The sequence below is a fragment of the Corvus moneduloides genome, chromosome Z (genome assembly GCF_009650955.1).
Source record: "Corvus moneduloides isolate bCorMon1 chromosome Z, bCorMon1.pri, whole genome shotgun sequence".
In the NCBI taxonomy this organism is placed as follows: Eukaryota; Metazoa; Chordata; class Aves; order Passeriformes; family Corvidae; genus Corvus; species Corvus moneduloides.
The window spans coordinates 67,647,018-67,663,634 of NC_045511.1; the positions used below are offsets into that span (position 1 = coordinate 67,647,018).

Consider the following 16,617-nt stretch of genomic DNA (forward strand, 5'->3'; position numbering starts at 1 on the left):
AAGTATAAAATGCTTATTCAATAAATAAAGCAAATAAATTCCAAAATTTAATTATTGTTATTGTTCAGTTGGAACATAAATATTTGATTGCTTTTTTTTCAGATATTATATCATAAAGCACTTGTTTTCCAGAAGTACAATGGATGACATGAAAAAAGCTGCCAACAGCTCTTGCAATGATGGAGTTCTACTCAGAATGGGCCTTAATGATAACAAAGCTGGAATGCAGGGTTTGGATAAGGAGAAAATCAATAAAATCATCATGGATGCTACTAAGGTTGGTTTGATTACTTTTTTCCTGGTGCTTTATCTGTGGCCCAGTATTGTAAGGCTCTCTTCCTCCCTTCCCCAAACTTTATCCCTCACAGGTGTATATGGATGGCATCTTCTTAGAAGAAATTCATATGTGGGGAGGAAGGGGAGGAACCGTAGTTTAGCATGCTGTAGGGTATTGTTGGATTCATCCACAAGGACATGGAGGAGTACAACTAAGTATATGCTTAAGTGCTCCCTTTTTGTCCAAGGCAGTACATAAATATCACAGCATATTCCAGAGGTAATTATGAGGGCTGCAGCTTCCTCTTTCTCCCCCTTTCCATTCCTTTTGTCCACCCCATCATTAATCAGACAAGCAGATCTACTTCTTTTGTTCACCTTCCTGTAACATTTGAACTTGATGTAATCCAGTTTTTCTAGTACTTTCAGTAGAATTTCTTTGTGCTTACTGCCTGTCTTTGTGACTGTGTTCTCAGTATTCAAGAGAGGTGACCAGTAGTGTGCAGCTTTGTACTAAAGGTCCACAGAGGCCCTCACAAATCTACAAACCACTGAAATGTTAGTCATCCTAGTTGTTATTGGAGAGTTCATATAGAACAATATAGGAATAGCACTTTATCTGAGCAACTCAGATAAACTCAGGGTTTTCTTACTTTTCCTTGGACAAGTGTGTATTTTATTTGGTGTCACTGTGGCCTGAGATTGTGTACTTTGATGTTTTCCTCATGAATTCTGTGTTGACTACTATTGTGCTGTGGTGATCTGCAGGGGTGGGGCAGAGGGAAGGACAAAACATTCTGCAAACAGCTCTTATTTAACAAGTCTTTTTTTTTTTTTTTGCTTGTAATTTCACATTGATGATATTTTATATACTATCAAGCTCCTTTTGATTAGATATTTCTTCTACTTACTGTGTTCACTCTTTCTTGAAAACAGTGCTTTGTCAGACATATCCCAAATAATTATACTTACATAAATAATTTCATTATAGCAATTACTTTTTCATTTCCTGGTAGAAAACAGAATGATCTGTAAAATAGGCTTTCAAAACTGACATACAGGCATCTAACTAATTGAATATATTTCTGTCAAACAAGTGCAAGAGTTTATAAACGCCAGATACACATCAAGAAATCTGAAAAGAAGCCTTGATTCTTTTCCTTAAGCTTTTCTGTAGTCTTTAAAATGACACCTACAGACAGTACCCATAGCTGTATTGCAACAAGATCTATGGCATTCCAGCTGTGAAATACTGCAGGAGATGTAAAAAACTTAATAATAAAAAAACTTAGTAATGTATTGGGTTGCTTTCCACACCTACATTTTGGTACTCATTTCTTTAAATGAGTCTCAACAAGTCATAGTTGATGGCATAGGGGAAGAAAGGTGAAAGGCGTATCTGATAGTCAAAGAACACACACCCTAATTTGTTCTAATTAGATATTTCTCCTAATGAAACACGACATATTACAGCCCTGCCATTCATCTCTTTTATAATTATTGTAAAAGTGAATAATTTTGCTTTTTATATAAATGCCTGAATCTGACTTGACTATGGCTGAATTCTTGGTATCAGTGACAGTTTGGTAGTCAGACACTTTGAAACTTGTTCATTTTTGCCAATTTTACCAGGTAGTTCAACAAAAGCCTTTTATTGCAAATATTATTTTTACTTATAAGCTAAGAGATGTGGCAAGAGAAGTATTTTATTTCCTAGTTTTGAATTTTTGTCTTTTCTACTTCATTGTATGCCCTCCTTTCTTTGTTATGAGTCAGAAGGGAAAGTCACATTATACACTCTGTACATTATTATTGTCTTTTTGTTACATCTTCTTATATTTATGCCTTTTTTTGAAGGAGCAATTACATATTTGAGAGCAACAGGGCTTTTTTATACCCATTTGATTTTCATGATCGTCTTCCAAATAGCTTCTGATTCTGCAGTGTGCTTCAAGATTAAATGGCGAACAAAATACTCAACATTACAAGTGGATTTGACTTATGCAATATCATTGTGTATTTCCATATATATTAAGCTATTTGGAAGTGTGAAAAAATGCTTAAATAAATTTTTATTTGAGTTCTGTACTCCACGCCTTGGAGGTGTTGCAAAGAATAGTTTGACTTTTATCTATTCTTTTTAAATTTTCCTTGTCAGGTGTTAGACTGAATAAACATATGAAGTTCTCTAAACTCATTTGAGCAGGAGAAATATATGTGTGTCATTTGAAGAGAGAGATGTAAAGAACCAGTGGTCTCTTTATTGTATTTTTATATGAAAATCCAAGGTATGCATTAGAAACCATTTCTGTGTTTTGTGTTTTCTGTATTTAAAGATCGAATGTGGTTGCTTAAAGATAAGATAAAGACAAAAAGAAAAACACCGTCGTTTTGTGATTCTTTTCTTTCAGGGTTCTAGATTTTATGAAAATGAACTTAAGAAAGATCAGCAAGTTAACCAACGAATTGAAAAAATGATGCAGCTAAAAGAGAAAGTTACAACACAACAGCTCTTGAAAGCACAGCTGCAGGTACTAATCTTCTAAAGACTTACTGGACTAATTGTAGGATCATAAACATTTTTGCGTGTTCTGGTTTATTGCATTAAATTTTGTGATAGGCACAATGTTAAACTACCATTTTGACGTTAGACATACAAGGAAAAGTACACAAAGTTTTGATGGTGTCATCTTAGTAAAAACTTGCTGGAAGAATAGTTTGCAAAATTACTCTGAAATGTTCTCTAAATGAGTAAAATGAAACAAATTAATTCCTGTTTTTCCAAGTCTGATCAGTTTAAAGTGATGTCATTGTGGTTTATGTAAAGGTTTGCTAAATACTTTGCTATTAAGTATCATATCACTAATGGGTTTAGAATTTACATATATTTGTGTTCATGACCTGCAATGGAATGAGAAAGATCACAGTCGACAACAATTCTGGGTATAATTGATGCCTTTGTTAAGCTAATTAATGAAAAATCATCATGGCAAGCAGTCACAAGAAATACAAGTGTCCTGAACTAGACCGATGAAGAGGCTTTTTCTCTTTTCAAATGCTAATGGTAGATAATAGTCTCCAAAGTATTACAGTGTATGAAATGTTAAAAGAAAGGTTGCACATCAAACATTAACTAGGCACAACAGAATTAAAATTCCTTATAGGAGCTGAATTCCTTTCCACTTTCATTTGTGCTGTGATTCAGTCTTTAATTAAATGATTGCTTGCTAGTTTTCCTTAACAGGATTCCTGTTTTATTTGGTGCGCATTGCAGACAGCGTTCACTGAGGGGGATATTATTCAATATTTTCTGTTGTCCTCAGTATTCAATGGGTGGCCCCAAGCTTTATTTGTTGAACTCTAGTCTAATCCAGTTTTGAGTGCAGAGTTACTGATTCCCTAATAGAGTTTTTTATGTGGTACAACACATGCTGTGAATTCCTAATTCTTGCAATATTCCAGCAGAGTGATATTTTGCTGATTTTTAGATGGGGAGCTGAAGCACATGAAGATTAAACACATACATTAATTTTCAGTGCCATTGTGAGTATTAGAGGTTGAGCTTTTTTTGGTGTACAACCTTTTTTGTTCATTTCAGATTTGCAAATCACTTCTATACTTTAGATGTCAGTGTTTCAAATTTGTGCCCAGAAAAGTTTGCCATTCTGAGAACCTCTGAAAAGTCTGTTGTAAGTCCGTATGCCACAATTTTTTTTAGTGAATCTTTAACATGGATTAGTTACGACTCTGCTTGTCCAAGTTTTTTTTTAGTTTACTAAGGTAGCTTTTAGGTTTTTTTTTTTTACAGAAAAAAACCTTCTATTTCCACCCTACCTTCACCAGAGAACTATTTATTTTACAGAGAATAGTCTTTCTTATAAAATGAATTACATGAATGACACAAATCCTATAAATAATATTATTGTATAGTTTTATAATGAGAGTTTATGTAGTGCACATAGTGGAAGCCAAGAAACTTGCATTGCTTTGTCTACCTTCATGTTGTCTTTTTCGGAACTTGATTCCTTGATATTGCAACATAATTTTATAGCCTTTTAATGTTTCTTATGAAAACTGGTTTCTACAGAAGAAAAAAGAAACTTAAAGAGGTAAATTCTCTCATATGTGTCTTACTGGGACCCAAGTTTCAAATTCCATGTTTGAAATCTTTATGCTGCTTGCTGAAATAGTAGTCGTCTTTGTTTCCAGTAGATAAACTGTAAAGTCATACTGTCATACTGCATGAAAACTGTCATTAGAGGCATATAGCATACACACTTTTTTGCTGGCTAATTTTAGGTCTCTGCTGCTATAAAAACATCTTGAAACCTTGGATTTTTGTTCTATTCCCTGTAAGCACATAAACTCTGGTTCATTATTGTTGTTGCCCTCATTCTCCCATCACAAATTCTGACCATTTTGGTCTTTCCTCTCCTTTCTTTTAATTTACCATATCATGAATTTTCCTTTCTTGTCCCCCATCCAGAGATTACCATCAGTCCTCTTTCCAAAGCAGTCCTTGTCCCATTGTACTCATTGAAATTTGTGGACTTGGAACCAGTCTTCTCTCTCTGTATCTGATATTCTAAATACCTCACCCTTTTTCTGTTACTTACCTGCCAGCTACATCTCCCCAGGCATCCACCTTTCACTTTTACAAATCTTTGTCTTGTTTGGTTTTCTTAATAATTGCTGTGTATTGTTTAATCAGCTCCATTCAGTTATGGATATAGGCAATTCTTATTATCATCTTCTCTATTGTTCTTATCTATTGAGTTTTTAACTCTTCTTTTTAGTACGACCTTCTGATAAGAGAACCTGTTCCCCTAAAATTTTAAGTGGGAAGTATTCTGGAATTAGAAAGGTATCTGTATATCTACCTCTATGAACACTGCATGTTCTCATCTGCAGATGAATTCTTGCTTGTAGAATGGTTAGAGGTTCAGGTATGGTTTCGTAAGCTGGCAGTTGATTTAAGTACTGTAAGGTAAAAGCAAACAAAAATGTCTCCACTTACCGGACTTTTGGACAAAATCCTGGTTACGTGGTGGAAGCAGTAATATACATAAAATGTAGAATCTGCAACATGATGCTCTCTTTTTTGCCATTAGAATGTGTGGAATTCCTTTAGATTCTGCAGTAATTAGTAATATATTAAAAAATATACACCTGCCACCAGATTTGGAAACTGCTGTACTGATGTTTGCTGTTTTTTTTCATCCATGCTGGGTTTATCCCAGATGTTTATTCTCTAAATAGTTACCATTGTCTTGTTTCTATTGACTTTTCTGTCATGCTTTGAAAATTTATATATTCTACCATGGAATAAGAAAAAAGGAGAAGTTACTCTTCAAATTGTCTAAAAGTTGCTAGTTAAGCAGCTAGAGCAGCAATTGATGGTATTAATTAAACAATTTGAATTTGAGAGCAACCTAAAATTATCTGTGAAGCAGAATTTAAAATAATGATGCTTTTGACGGTTAAAATCTGACATGAATCCTTGTGAATTAGTAATATAATGGAAATAATGTAAACACCCCACTTTGTTTGTTTGAATGGCTACCCCTTTGTGCTTTTAATTTGTATGAACTAGTTTTCTCAGCCTCAGAGGCCAAACATACTGTGCTCTTCTGTGTTGCGTAGCCTAGTCTAAGGCCCCAGTCTAGCATTTCATCTCTCAAAGCAACTTGGAAAAAAACAAAGAAGAGACTTTGTAAATCATTAATCAGCAATTTAATTAGAACATTCCAGGCTCACTTGCCTTGCTTCAAGTGTTTTGAGTTCAAAGATGGTCCTTCTGGATAAGGTTTTTATGTTTTTTTATTAAGCAGCTCTGTTGAGGGAGATAAAAAAGAGAAGAACCGTGCAAATTGCATGTAAACATTCATCTCCAGGGCCATAAATGCATCATAGTAAGTCTAGAGACATTTCTGTACTGGCACCTTGATGTCATGAGAGTGTGTGTGTCCTTACGTGTGCAAGCAAAGTGAAACTTTGGTTCCTTTTTTCTAAGTCCCTTTCTTGCTCTATTATGCCATCGGGATTTTTTACTAGCAGTACCAGCCTTTGGTTGTGTAGATTGAGGTTGCCATAGTCATCAGTGTCGTTAAGTAATCTTATTTTGATAGCACATTCTTGTTTTTTTTCTGTTTTTTCTCTTCTAGAATGATGTGTGATGCTGCTGCCAACATAGTCATCTTAAATCAGTAGGCCTTAAAAAAATCCCATGTCAAATATTTCACTTACATTTTTTCATGACAGCATAGCTCATGCCTCATTCATAGGTCAACAGTATTTCAGGAACAAGCATGTGATCTGCGTGACTTTTGGTAACAACACACATAAATTAAGCACAATCAAAGCCTCTGCCTCACAGCACTATGAAGCTGATGAAGTTGTACTGCTCACAGTCTACTAGTAGACACACATCTTTAACATTTGGAGTGAAACACACTTTGTGTATAGGCTATTCTTTAAATAACTTGTAGTTTTCCTAGCAATCTAGCCTTACATGGTATGGGTTCCTGTAAAAAAAGTTGAGGAATTTTATTGAGGCTTTTACAGTAGCTTACTTTGTGGCAAGTGAACAGGTGTGTTTGAGACCTTGTTTCTGACAAGACAAGATAGATGGATGTGTCCTGTGAGCTGCTGGTCTCCTCTTCACCTTTCTAGGCCAATTTTTTAAGTGTGATAGCTTTATTTAGGAAAGTTGGAAATTCTTTATTACCATGTTTTCATTTTTTTCAAATAACTTGTATTTCTAAAACTAAGTGCTTTAAGTAAAACTTCATATTCAAGGGTCTTAAAAAGTTTCTGTCTGAATCAGATACGTCTTTTTTTTGTCACATTATGTGGGGTTTTGTTGTTTGGTGGGTGGGGTTTTCTGCTGGTTTTGGCTGGGATGGAGTTAATTTTCTTCACAGCAGCTAACATGGGGCAGTGCTTTGGATTTCTGCTGAAAGCAGTGTTGATAATAAAGAGATGCTTAGCTATTGCCGAGCAACATTTGCACAGAGCCAAGGCCTTTTCTGCTCCTCCCACCACCCCACCAATGAGGAGGGTGGGGGTGCACAAGGGCTGGGAGGGGACACAGCCAGGACAGCTGTCCCCAGCTGACCACAGGGATATTCCAGACCGTATAACATCATGCTCAGCCTACAAAATGGGGTGTAGATGAATGAAGGATGGATTTTCGCAGCTATGGCATTTGTCTGCCCAAGTAACTCCTATGTACGATTAAGCTGTTTTTCCTGAAGATGGCTGGACACCTGCCTGTCATGGGTAGCAGTGAATGGATTTCTTATTTTGATTTGCTTGCGTGCACAGCTTTTGCTTTCTGTGATAAATTGTCTTTATTTAAACCCATGAATTTTCTCACTTTTATTCTTCTGACTCTTCCACTGTGAGTAAGTCGCTGCAGCAGCTCAGTTGCCAGCTGAGGCTAAACCACAACAACTGTGGGTTTTTTTCACAGGGTTTGGGGTGTTTTTTGTACCAATTGCTGCAGTAGTATTCTCTCTGAGAGCAAGTTTCATCCAAAGATTTGTTGGGGTTTTTTTGTTGGTGCTGGTTTAGTGGGGATTGGGTTTGTTGAGGTTTTTTTCTTTAACTATATGCAAGATGCATTTGAGTTTTTAGGATCATCTATACTGTTGCACTTCTGCCAGGTTAGTAGTATTTCAATTACTGGTTTATTCTGTTCAGGTGGACAGACTTGTGATAGAATTGGAACGGAGTCGTAACCTTAGCAGTACAATTGTACACGTTGACATGGATGCCTTCTATGCAGCTGTGGAAATGAGAGACAATCCAGAGCTGAAGGAAAAACCTATAGCGGTGGGATCAATGAGTATGTTGGTAAGGCTGAGTGTTAAACTAGTACAGAAATCAATGACATTAATCTTAAGCCTAGTAAACCATAGAATAATAGCATAAATATAATGACAATGTTTTGTATGAAGTGTGGAAAACCCAAAAATAATAAAGGAAGCAGCAGTTCTTAGACTTGATCATGTAAGTTGGATTTTTCAGTAAAAAGTGTACTAATGCAAATTTAGATTGAAAGGCAGGAGGAGGGAGAGTGAAAATGCATGTAAACTCTTCGCTTTGTCAGTCTTTTCTGTATGGAGATATGTGATTAGAACTTTATTATTTAATACTAAACTTAAAGAAAAAATTGATTACTGAACACTAAACTTACTTAATCTCTCTTAAGTCCACCTCAAATTACCATGCTAGGAGATTCGGTGTTCGTGCAGCCATGCCTGGATTTATTGCTAAAAGGCTATGTCCACATCTAACTATAGTACCACTAAACTTTGAAAAATACGGCAAAGTGAGTAAAGAGGTAAGTCTGAAAGTCGTCTCTAACCAAAATCGAGTGTACTTGTTTTTAGACTGTATCAATAACATCAGTTCTAGATAATATGGAAAGTGATAATTTAAATATTAAACTCTTCAGTAATGTGGCTTTAAACATAAGTCAAACAAAATATTTGTGCTTTTGGGTAAGGAGATGAAAAAACAGTGCACTTACCCAATCTGACAATTTTACTGAAGTTAATAGTGATGCTGACAGAAGTTTTGGAAACTTTTGTGTAGTGAGCTAGTGGTAGCACTTGAGCTTTATTATTCTTAAAAGTTCAAAAGCATGGAGCATCATCTAGTTACTAGGAAGTTGCAAGTATCTAGGAAACATGGCAATGATAATTTCATGCAATGCATAGTCATACTTTTGAATATGAATTACTGGAGAGAAAAACGAAGAACATTACTGACTTATAAATGCAGATTAAATATTTTTAAAGAAATTACTTGATAGAGCAAAAGAAATAGGGAGAAAAGAAATCATATTTTGCTTTAATGGAAGTAGTTTTACTTAGTGCTGGGGGAAATAGCTGTGATACCTAAAAGCCTGTTTAAAAAAAAAAAAGGAAAATATGTGTTTTGTACATTTTAAATCAAACTAGTGCATGACATAAGGCTTTAATAAAATTATGTCAGGCCTTCTTTATTTTTATGAAGCCTCAGTCTCTTCACATATATGAAGTAAGGTTGATCTTACTTGATTTTTTTTCACTTCTGTAAAAAAAAAAGGCATATATAAATGTGCATATTTCAGAATGGGTTTGAACTTGTTAAGGCTCTTGGATTTCATGATATGTATTTCATGACATGTATTTCATTTGTTGTTTGATAGGGTAAAGTATTAAAGTATTAAAGATTTGATTTGGTCTGGATTTTTAGTTATGTTTTGCTCTCAGGATTTGGGTTGAAAATATGTAAATTTATTTCACTTTGTCTTTTCAAGTTCAGTAGTGAATTCTATCTTTATTCAGTTTCAGAAAGATGAAGTGCATGCGGACAAATGTTGTAATGCCTAAGAACTTGACCCAAACTGATAGGAAAAAAACATGACACAGTCAGGTTTTCCTCCAGGTTTAAAAAAAAAGAGAGGAGAGAAGGTAGAGCTTTTATTTTGACCATTTGTTTTACTGTTTCCTTCTAGAAAGATGGACTTACCACTAGAGATTTCCCAACAGGTTTTGTCTGTGGTATTAACCACTGCTCTAAAACATTGTCTATAACTTCAGTTTAATGTAATTTAAAACTTAAAATTTTGTTGTTGCTGGTGGGGTTTTTTAACCTTTGTGTATGTGATATCTGACACACCAAGCACTGAAAGCTGCATCAGTTTATCTGCTTTGCTGAGTTTCCAGGTCCCCAGTGTTTTATTCAGTGGATGTGGACCTAGTAGGCGTGAAGTCCTTATACACTGATCTTAGTGTCCTTTCCAGTTAAATACAATGCTCAAAATCTGTTTAGTTCTCACTAAGTATTAGTATCTTGCTACTTGGAGAAGCACTACTGTAATTTTACAATATAAACAAATAATTGGTACTGTAAGTATCTTTAATAGTTATTGATCATCTTGAAGTTTCAAAGTACATTTGTTCGTGTTCTAATTTTGTGTCAAGATCTGCTCTTACAGAACAAATTTCACTTTGTGTTTATCAAGGTTAGAGAAATACTGGCTGAATATGATCCCAATTTTATGCCTATGGGCCTAGATGAAGCCTACCTGAACATAACAGAGCACTTGGAGGAAAGGCTGAACTGGCCGGAAGATAGGAGAAGATTCTTTTTTAATACAGAAAGCACGACAAGAATAGGTAAGCAAATTACTCACTTTTTTCATGAGGTCACTAGACACTGAAGAGACAGACTTTCTTTCTTTTAGGGATTTTAGGCAGAACCTAAAAAGTACTAAAGTACTAAAGAAAGTACTAAATTAGTTAGAATTTAAGCTTTATTTTCCTTATTAGGATTTCATTATTACTATAGTACAGAATGTATTAGAATGGCGCAGGACTTTTACAAGCAGAATCTGTAAGAGTGCAATCTGTAAGTAGCAAAATAAAGAATTTGTAATACAATACAACCTGGACCCTCTGCAGATTGGGTGGATAGCACACAGTTTGGAGTATCAATACAACAATCATAATCTAGATTCAAAAATCATATAAAAGAATATAAGCCACTCCCTCAATCCTCAGAGGAAGCAGATGAAGGCAGAGGTGTCCCCCTGGCCATTGGGATGTCCCGGGTCTCACTGTCCAGCGACAGCTCTGGTCCGAGTTCCTCCTTAGGACCCATCAAAGGTGGAATTTAGAGACACTGCTCTGGGGGCTGCAGGCAGGCACTGCTCTGGGGGCTGCAGGCAGGCACTGCTCTGGGGGCTGCAGGCAGGCACTGCTCTGGGGGCTGCAGATGCTGCTCTGGGGGCTGCAGGCAGGCACTGCTCTGGGGGCTGCAGGCAGGCACTGCTCTGGGGGCTGCAGATGCTGCTCTGGGGGCTGCAGGCAGGCACTGCTCTGGGGGCTGCAGGCAGGCACTGCTCTGGGGGCTGCAGATGCTGCTCTGGGGGCTGCAGGCAGGCACTGCTCTGGGGGCTGCAGATGCTGCTCTGGGGGCTGCAGGCAGGCACTGCTCTGGGGGCTGCAGGCAGGCACTGCTCTGGGGGCTGCAGGCAGGCACTGCTCTGGGGGCTGCAGATGCTGCTCTGGGGGCTGCAGGCAGGTAGTACTCTGGGGGCTACAGAAACTGCTCTGGGGGCTGCAGGCAGGCACTGCTCTGGGGTTGCAGCTTCCCAGTGCTGCGGCAGGGTCATCCACAGCACTGGACTGGCCTAGTGCTGGGACATGCAGGTGGGCAAGGAAGGGAGTGAACATGGCAGCAGAGAATGGCCGCTTTCCTTGTGAAATGGCGTTGGGCATTCTGACCACATTACATGGGGTTGGGAGCAGAAGTTGCCACTTACATGCTTATAAGCTTCAGATAAGCTGCACCCGCTGAAAGTGTAGATACCTAAGTCCTTCCATAGTTTGTCCTCCCATATATTCTCTACCTCCAATTTAGTTAGTTTACAGCTTAACTTTCTCTACTGGTTACCTGTAAATAAAAGATACACTGCTAATGATTTGGATTTGGAAGATTTCTTTAATGTGAATAAAATGTTTGAAAAGTGGTACTAAGTTCTGTAAACCAAATGGTGTCATTTAGGTCTGAATTACAATTCAAAATGGTAATTTTGAAAATAAGTAGCAGGAACACTGCAGGATTTATCGTAATGTTCAAGATATTACTGGATTTCACTGGCTCTGGAAGACAGAGTTGGAGCTACATCCACAACTGTATATCCACTCGGGAATAATAGAAAAGAAGGAGTCATACGGATGGCTGAATGATGCACAGACTGGAATATTTATACTATCTGTATTCAAAAATTTCTAAGATCTAAATTCTATTTAGATCTAAAATATCTAAAATTCAAAAATTGAGGATAATCAAGCATACACAACTACAGAAAAGTGTTAATAAAATAGAAAGCAATAAACTGGCATAGTCTTTACAAAATCAATATCACTGATGCATAGTCATGTGCTTCTTCACACTTGCCTGATACCTTTGTTCCTCTGAAACACAAACAAGTGCTCAGAATGTGAAACTGTAATAGTAATGTTTGTAGAGTCAGACAAAGGGCTGCTGACATTACTTGTTCTACTATGACTGCAGTTCAAGGTGAGAAGCTCACCAGGCTGATCATTCTAGAATCAGATATTCTAGAACCCTAATTTTATTTGGAGAATATTGAAAAAAAATCTGTGGAAGAGGGCGTGTGGCCTTCAATATGGTATGAAACAAAAATAATGCTAAAATCTTGATGGTTTTGCTACAGCAACAAGCCATTAAACCTTTTGCTTTTCTGAGAGTTATGTCCAGTGTACTAGCCAATTCCTCCAATCTCAGCCTAGCTGAAGTTGTGCTCAAAATGAAACCATTACATCTCTCTGGTCTTTAAACAAAAAACCAATGCAATTGCTTTCTCTAAATAAAACCAGAAAGAAATAAAACTGCTAGTGAACCCTGAAGGCACTGAAGAAGGAAATCAGTATGTATGTATCCTACGGATGTATTAAGTGTTTGTGCTTCTGTCTTACTTAGATAAAGATGGTATGAATATGTCTGCCAAATTTAATGAAGGTGAAGTCTCTTCTTCACCAGTACTGTTCGAAGACAACACATCTCTGATGGATGATGGCTTTGAACAAAGAGGTCTATCAGTGGAAAACTCAGTTGTCTTTGGAACTTCTGCAGAGGAAGTTGTGAAGGAAATACGCTTTAGGATTGAGCAGAAAACTCAACTGACTGCTAGTGCAGGTATTCAGGCACATATGAATAATAATTAATCTTTGTATTTCCATAATGTCTTCTACTTTAATCTCAGAGGGTATTAATTAAGAATTTATCCTTGCCACAGCATTCTTCTGCTGCAAAAAAATATGCTGTCTTTGAAGGTCTGCAAAGAATTTCAGTTATTTCAAGAGATGTCATGGCTGCCAAAGCCACTACTGTTTGTTTTCTTTTTTTCTCTTTTTTAAATAATTGAAACAGTTACATCATCTTTTTGCTTCTTTCTACTTGAAATAAGAGTAAGCAGTGAGGAGGAATGACCAGTGCACTTGAGCTGATCTTAGCACAGGTGGTTGTTGTTCTAGTGCATCATGTAAATTGTTTTTGTCAGCCAGTGGGTCATAGTGAAATCTGTCACTGATTTCTAAACGGCTTTTAGTTTGAGTAGCAGGTCTGTGCTGTTATGTATTTCTAACTTCTCCACGCTATTCCTTGCTTAAAACAATATCAAAATTCTTTAAAATGTTAGTCCTCAGAGAAGTAAATATGTGCTGAAGCTAATGAACTCTTCAGCAGCTTTTTAATAATTACCCATCAAGTTTTATGTCTTGACTTCAGGCAAACCACCTTTAAATCTCAGCTATTTTGATTGACTAAAACCAGTGTATGTCCCTAGCCCCACTTAGTTTGGATGCCATCCAAACTGCTTTATGAACCAGGTCAGTGAGGCATCAGGCAATGGTGAGCTTTATGAAGCAGCTGCAGAAGGTCAGGAAAGTGCGGAATGTAAGCAGAGGTGAAGAAACAGCTAGTAAGAAGCAGGATGAAACTCCCTCCCATGTATGTTATCTCATGACTGATGGCAAAATAACAGTTTTGTTTACTGAAGTTTTGTAAGGATAGGTTAGTGTCTAGAAAACAGGCATAGCTTTTATAAGTGGAAACAGGAGTATTAAGCCCAAAACCTAAAAACAATTAGAAGGGTAACTGAAAAAGTACTGATAATCAATAATAAATAGAGTTATTTCTACCATCTCGAATAATCTGTTATATCAGTGAGCAAATGAAAATTTAGACCACTAAGGCTGTAGGACAAAGTTCTTCTTTGTTTTGCTAAACAAATTCCAGAGTTCATTTGTAAAAACTTTACTTTGATAGAAAAGAGCCATCCCTCCTCATTCCTCTGATGTCTGTGAAATATATATAAATTTCTAAATGACTGCATTCCAGTGGTAGCCCACAAAATAATAAAATGTGTTAAATTTCATCCAAAAAAGTGTTTTTGCTGAAATACAAAGAAGAAAGGTCTCCTCCTTACTGTGAGTTCATCCTACCAACCATTGTAAGCATTTCCTTTCTTACCATGATCACCATCATAGAAGTGTTGAATCATGTAATTGATGTTATTTTTAAGGACTTGGTATTTAACCCTTCTTGACTTACTGGGGCATTTTGTTATCCTGACTATATTAAAATAGGAAGTACACTTTATTTAAGTTATATTTAATCTATTACATATATTTATGTTCTTTCATGATGCTCACAAAATTTCTCTGCAGAATTGTATCAAATCTAGTTATCAATTATCATAATTCTTTTCCTTATTTTAGTCTTTGCCATGTGCATAGGCTACTCTTCTGCTTTTAAATATTGGATAGTTGAAATTAAACTTTGTCTTATGTTTTTTTAATTACCATGTTTGTTTTTTTAAAGGAATAGCACCAAATACAATGTTAGCAAAAATGTGCAGTGATCGTAATAAACCTAATGGGCAATACAGAATTTCTCCTGAGAGACAAGCAGTGCTAGACTTCCTAAAAGATTTGCCCATTAGAAAGGTAAGAGACACAATGACATTTACTGTTCTGTCATGTAATATTTTTATGTTCTAGAAGCAAGATTTCTATTGAAAAGATAGAATTTTCCAGGTAATCTTCCATGTTGTGTTTGATTCAAATTGTTCTCGGTAATGGATCTACAAGTGGAAAGTTTCCAATTTCATGTTACATACTCTCTTTTAGGTGCCAGGTATTGGAAAAGTCACAGAGAAGATGCTAAAAGCCCTTGGAATTGTGACTTGCTCAGAACTTTACCAGCAGAGGGCGCTGCTTTCTCTTCTTTTTTCGGAAGTATCTTGGCGTAATTTCTTGGATATTTCCCTTGGTTTGGGTTCAACGCATTTGGAAAAGTATGCCATGGGGTTGTTTTCCTCTTGTGTTAACATTTTTCTTAGTGTTTTCTTGTGTATGTTACATACTGAACCTATTATTTAATTGACAAATATTATGGAAATACACTTGTTTAATATATTTTTTTAAAATCTCTGATGCCTGTTATTGTTATATTTATGTCTAAGATGCAGTAGCCAGACATGAAAAAACAAAGGTTTTACAGCCATGTCAAAATAAGAAATCCCAAGTCTTGTCAGGAAAGTTGTACATATGTGTATGGCAAGAAATCAAGGTAGGATAACCTTATAATTATCAAAATAGCTGAACATAACTGAGCTGTCCTAAGCAGAGTTGTACACTTCTTTTTCTTCAAAAACAATACACATACACTGGTGTTTATGGTTATTGGATTGTAATGAAAATCACAAAGGTATTTGATCTTCTCTGGTGGTAAATTGTCAGTGAAGTTCCTGTGTCTCCTATCAGGATTACATATTTGTAATATCAACATGTGAATTTGGTGGAAGAGAACTAATTATATTATTATATCCTTCTTAGTATATGTTCTTTTAAGGTTCACAGTACTTTAATGGTTTTTAGACTCCTTTTTAGGATGGGGGAAGTCAGTCTTAGTAGTGCATATATCTTTTCAACAGTATTTGTCATTTCTAAGCCTGTCCTGGAGACAAACATGTTCTTTAAAAAAATCCAAAAGAGAGCATTTTACTATTTGTGTAACTAAGATCAATTAAAAAGATTAATCAATACTTAATTAAGTATTGATTCCCTTTTAAAAAATATTCCTTCCCAAAGTATGGAAATTCTATTTTAAAATAGCTTGACAATTATTTCATTTCATTAGAAGTTCCAAAATGTCTTATGTACTTCTGAAAGACCTATTCTATATTTTATCTGTAGCTTCTCTGACAATAATCTGCCCTTTTTTCCATTTGACTACAAAAAAATATATGTAGTTAGCAGTTTGAAGCCCAGTAATGTGCTAGCACAAATTTTTGTGTTGTTTTTTTTTTTCTATTCAGAGTTTATTGACTTGTAAAAAATATGCAGTAAGACTGACTTCGTGAAGGTGACTTGATAAAAGATAAAACACAGTTTTCAAAGTATTTGTTTCTGTTAATATATAAACAGACCATGGATAGTCTTTAAATAACTGGTGCGCTCTTTCTTCGTATTCACCCTAGTTAGGTGTTGTACAGCCTGGGATATCTCCCAGTACATTTTTTAAAAAAGGAGCATTTCAAAGGTCAGAGTTTTTTGTGGTTTTAATGTCTAAGAGACGTTTTTTTTAAATTTTTTTTTTTTCATCACCAACTTCATTTTAGCGTAGAGAAAGCAAGTACTTAATATATTAACACCTGCGTCTTCAATAAATAGTTAAATAGTTCATCTTACAGTTACTGTGTCTGACTACCTTCTTTTAAGAAAATCTGACAATACCAATTTGTTATTTCCAATA

At 36.0% G+C, this 16,617-nt stretch overlaps 1 protein-coding gene across 12 annotated transcripts in view; it reads left to right on the top strand.

Annotated features, from left to right (window-relative positions):
• POLK (DNA polymerase kappa) overlaps positions 1 to 16,617 on the top strand; it is a 35,920-nt gene that overhangs the window by 11,011 nt on the left and 8,292 nt on the right. For 6 of the 12 annotated variants that reach the window (XM_032097474.1, XM_032097473.1, XM_032097476.1 and 3 more), the window contains exons 2-9: positions 103 to 277; positions 2,688 to 2,807; positions 7,981 to 8,133; positions 8,492 to 8,623; positions 10,295 to 10,448; positions 12,781 to 12,996; positions 14,683 to 14,807; positions 14,991 to 15,157. In XM_032097474.1, the coding sequence (XP_031953365.1) occupies positions 140 to 277; positions 2,688 to 2,807; positions 7,981 to 8,133; positions 8,492 to 8,623; positions 10,295 to 10,448; positions 12,781 to 12,996; positions 14,683 to 14,807; positions 14,991 to 15,157 (1,205 nt within the window). In that variant the 5' untranslated portion in view covers positions 103 to 139. Of the gene's footprint in view, positions 1 to 102; positions 278 to 2,687; positions 2,808 to 2,847; positions 7,558 to 7,980; positions 8,134 to 8,491; positions 8,624 to 10,294; positions 10,449 to 12,780; positions 12,997 to 14,682; positions 14,808 to 14,990; positions 15,158 to 16,617 lie in introns of those variants that run through there. The other 6 variants (XM_032097480.1, XM_032097481.1, XM_032097482.1 and 3 more) reach the window with 3 other exon arrangements.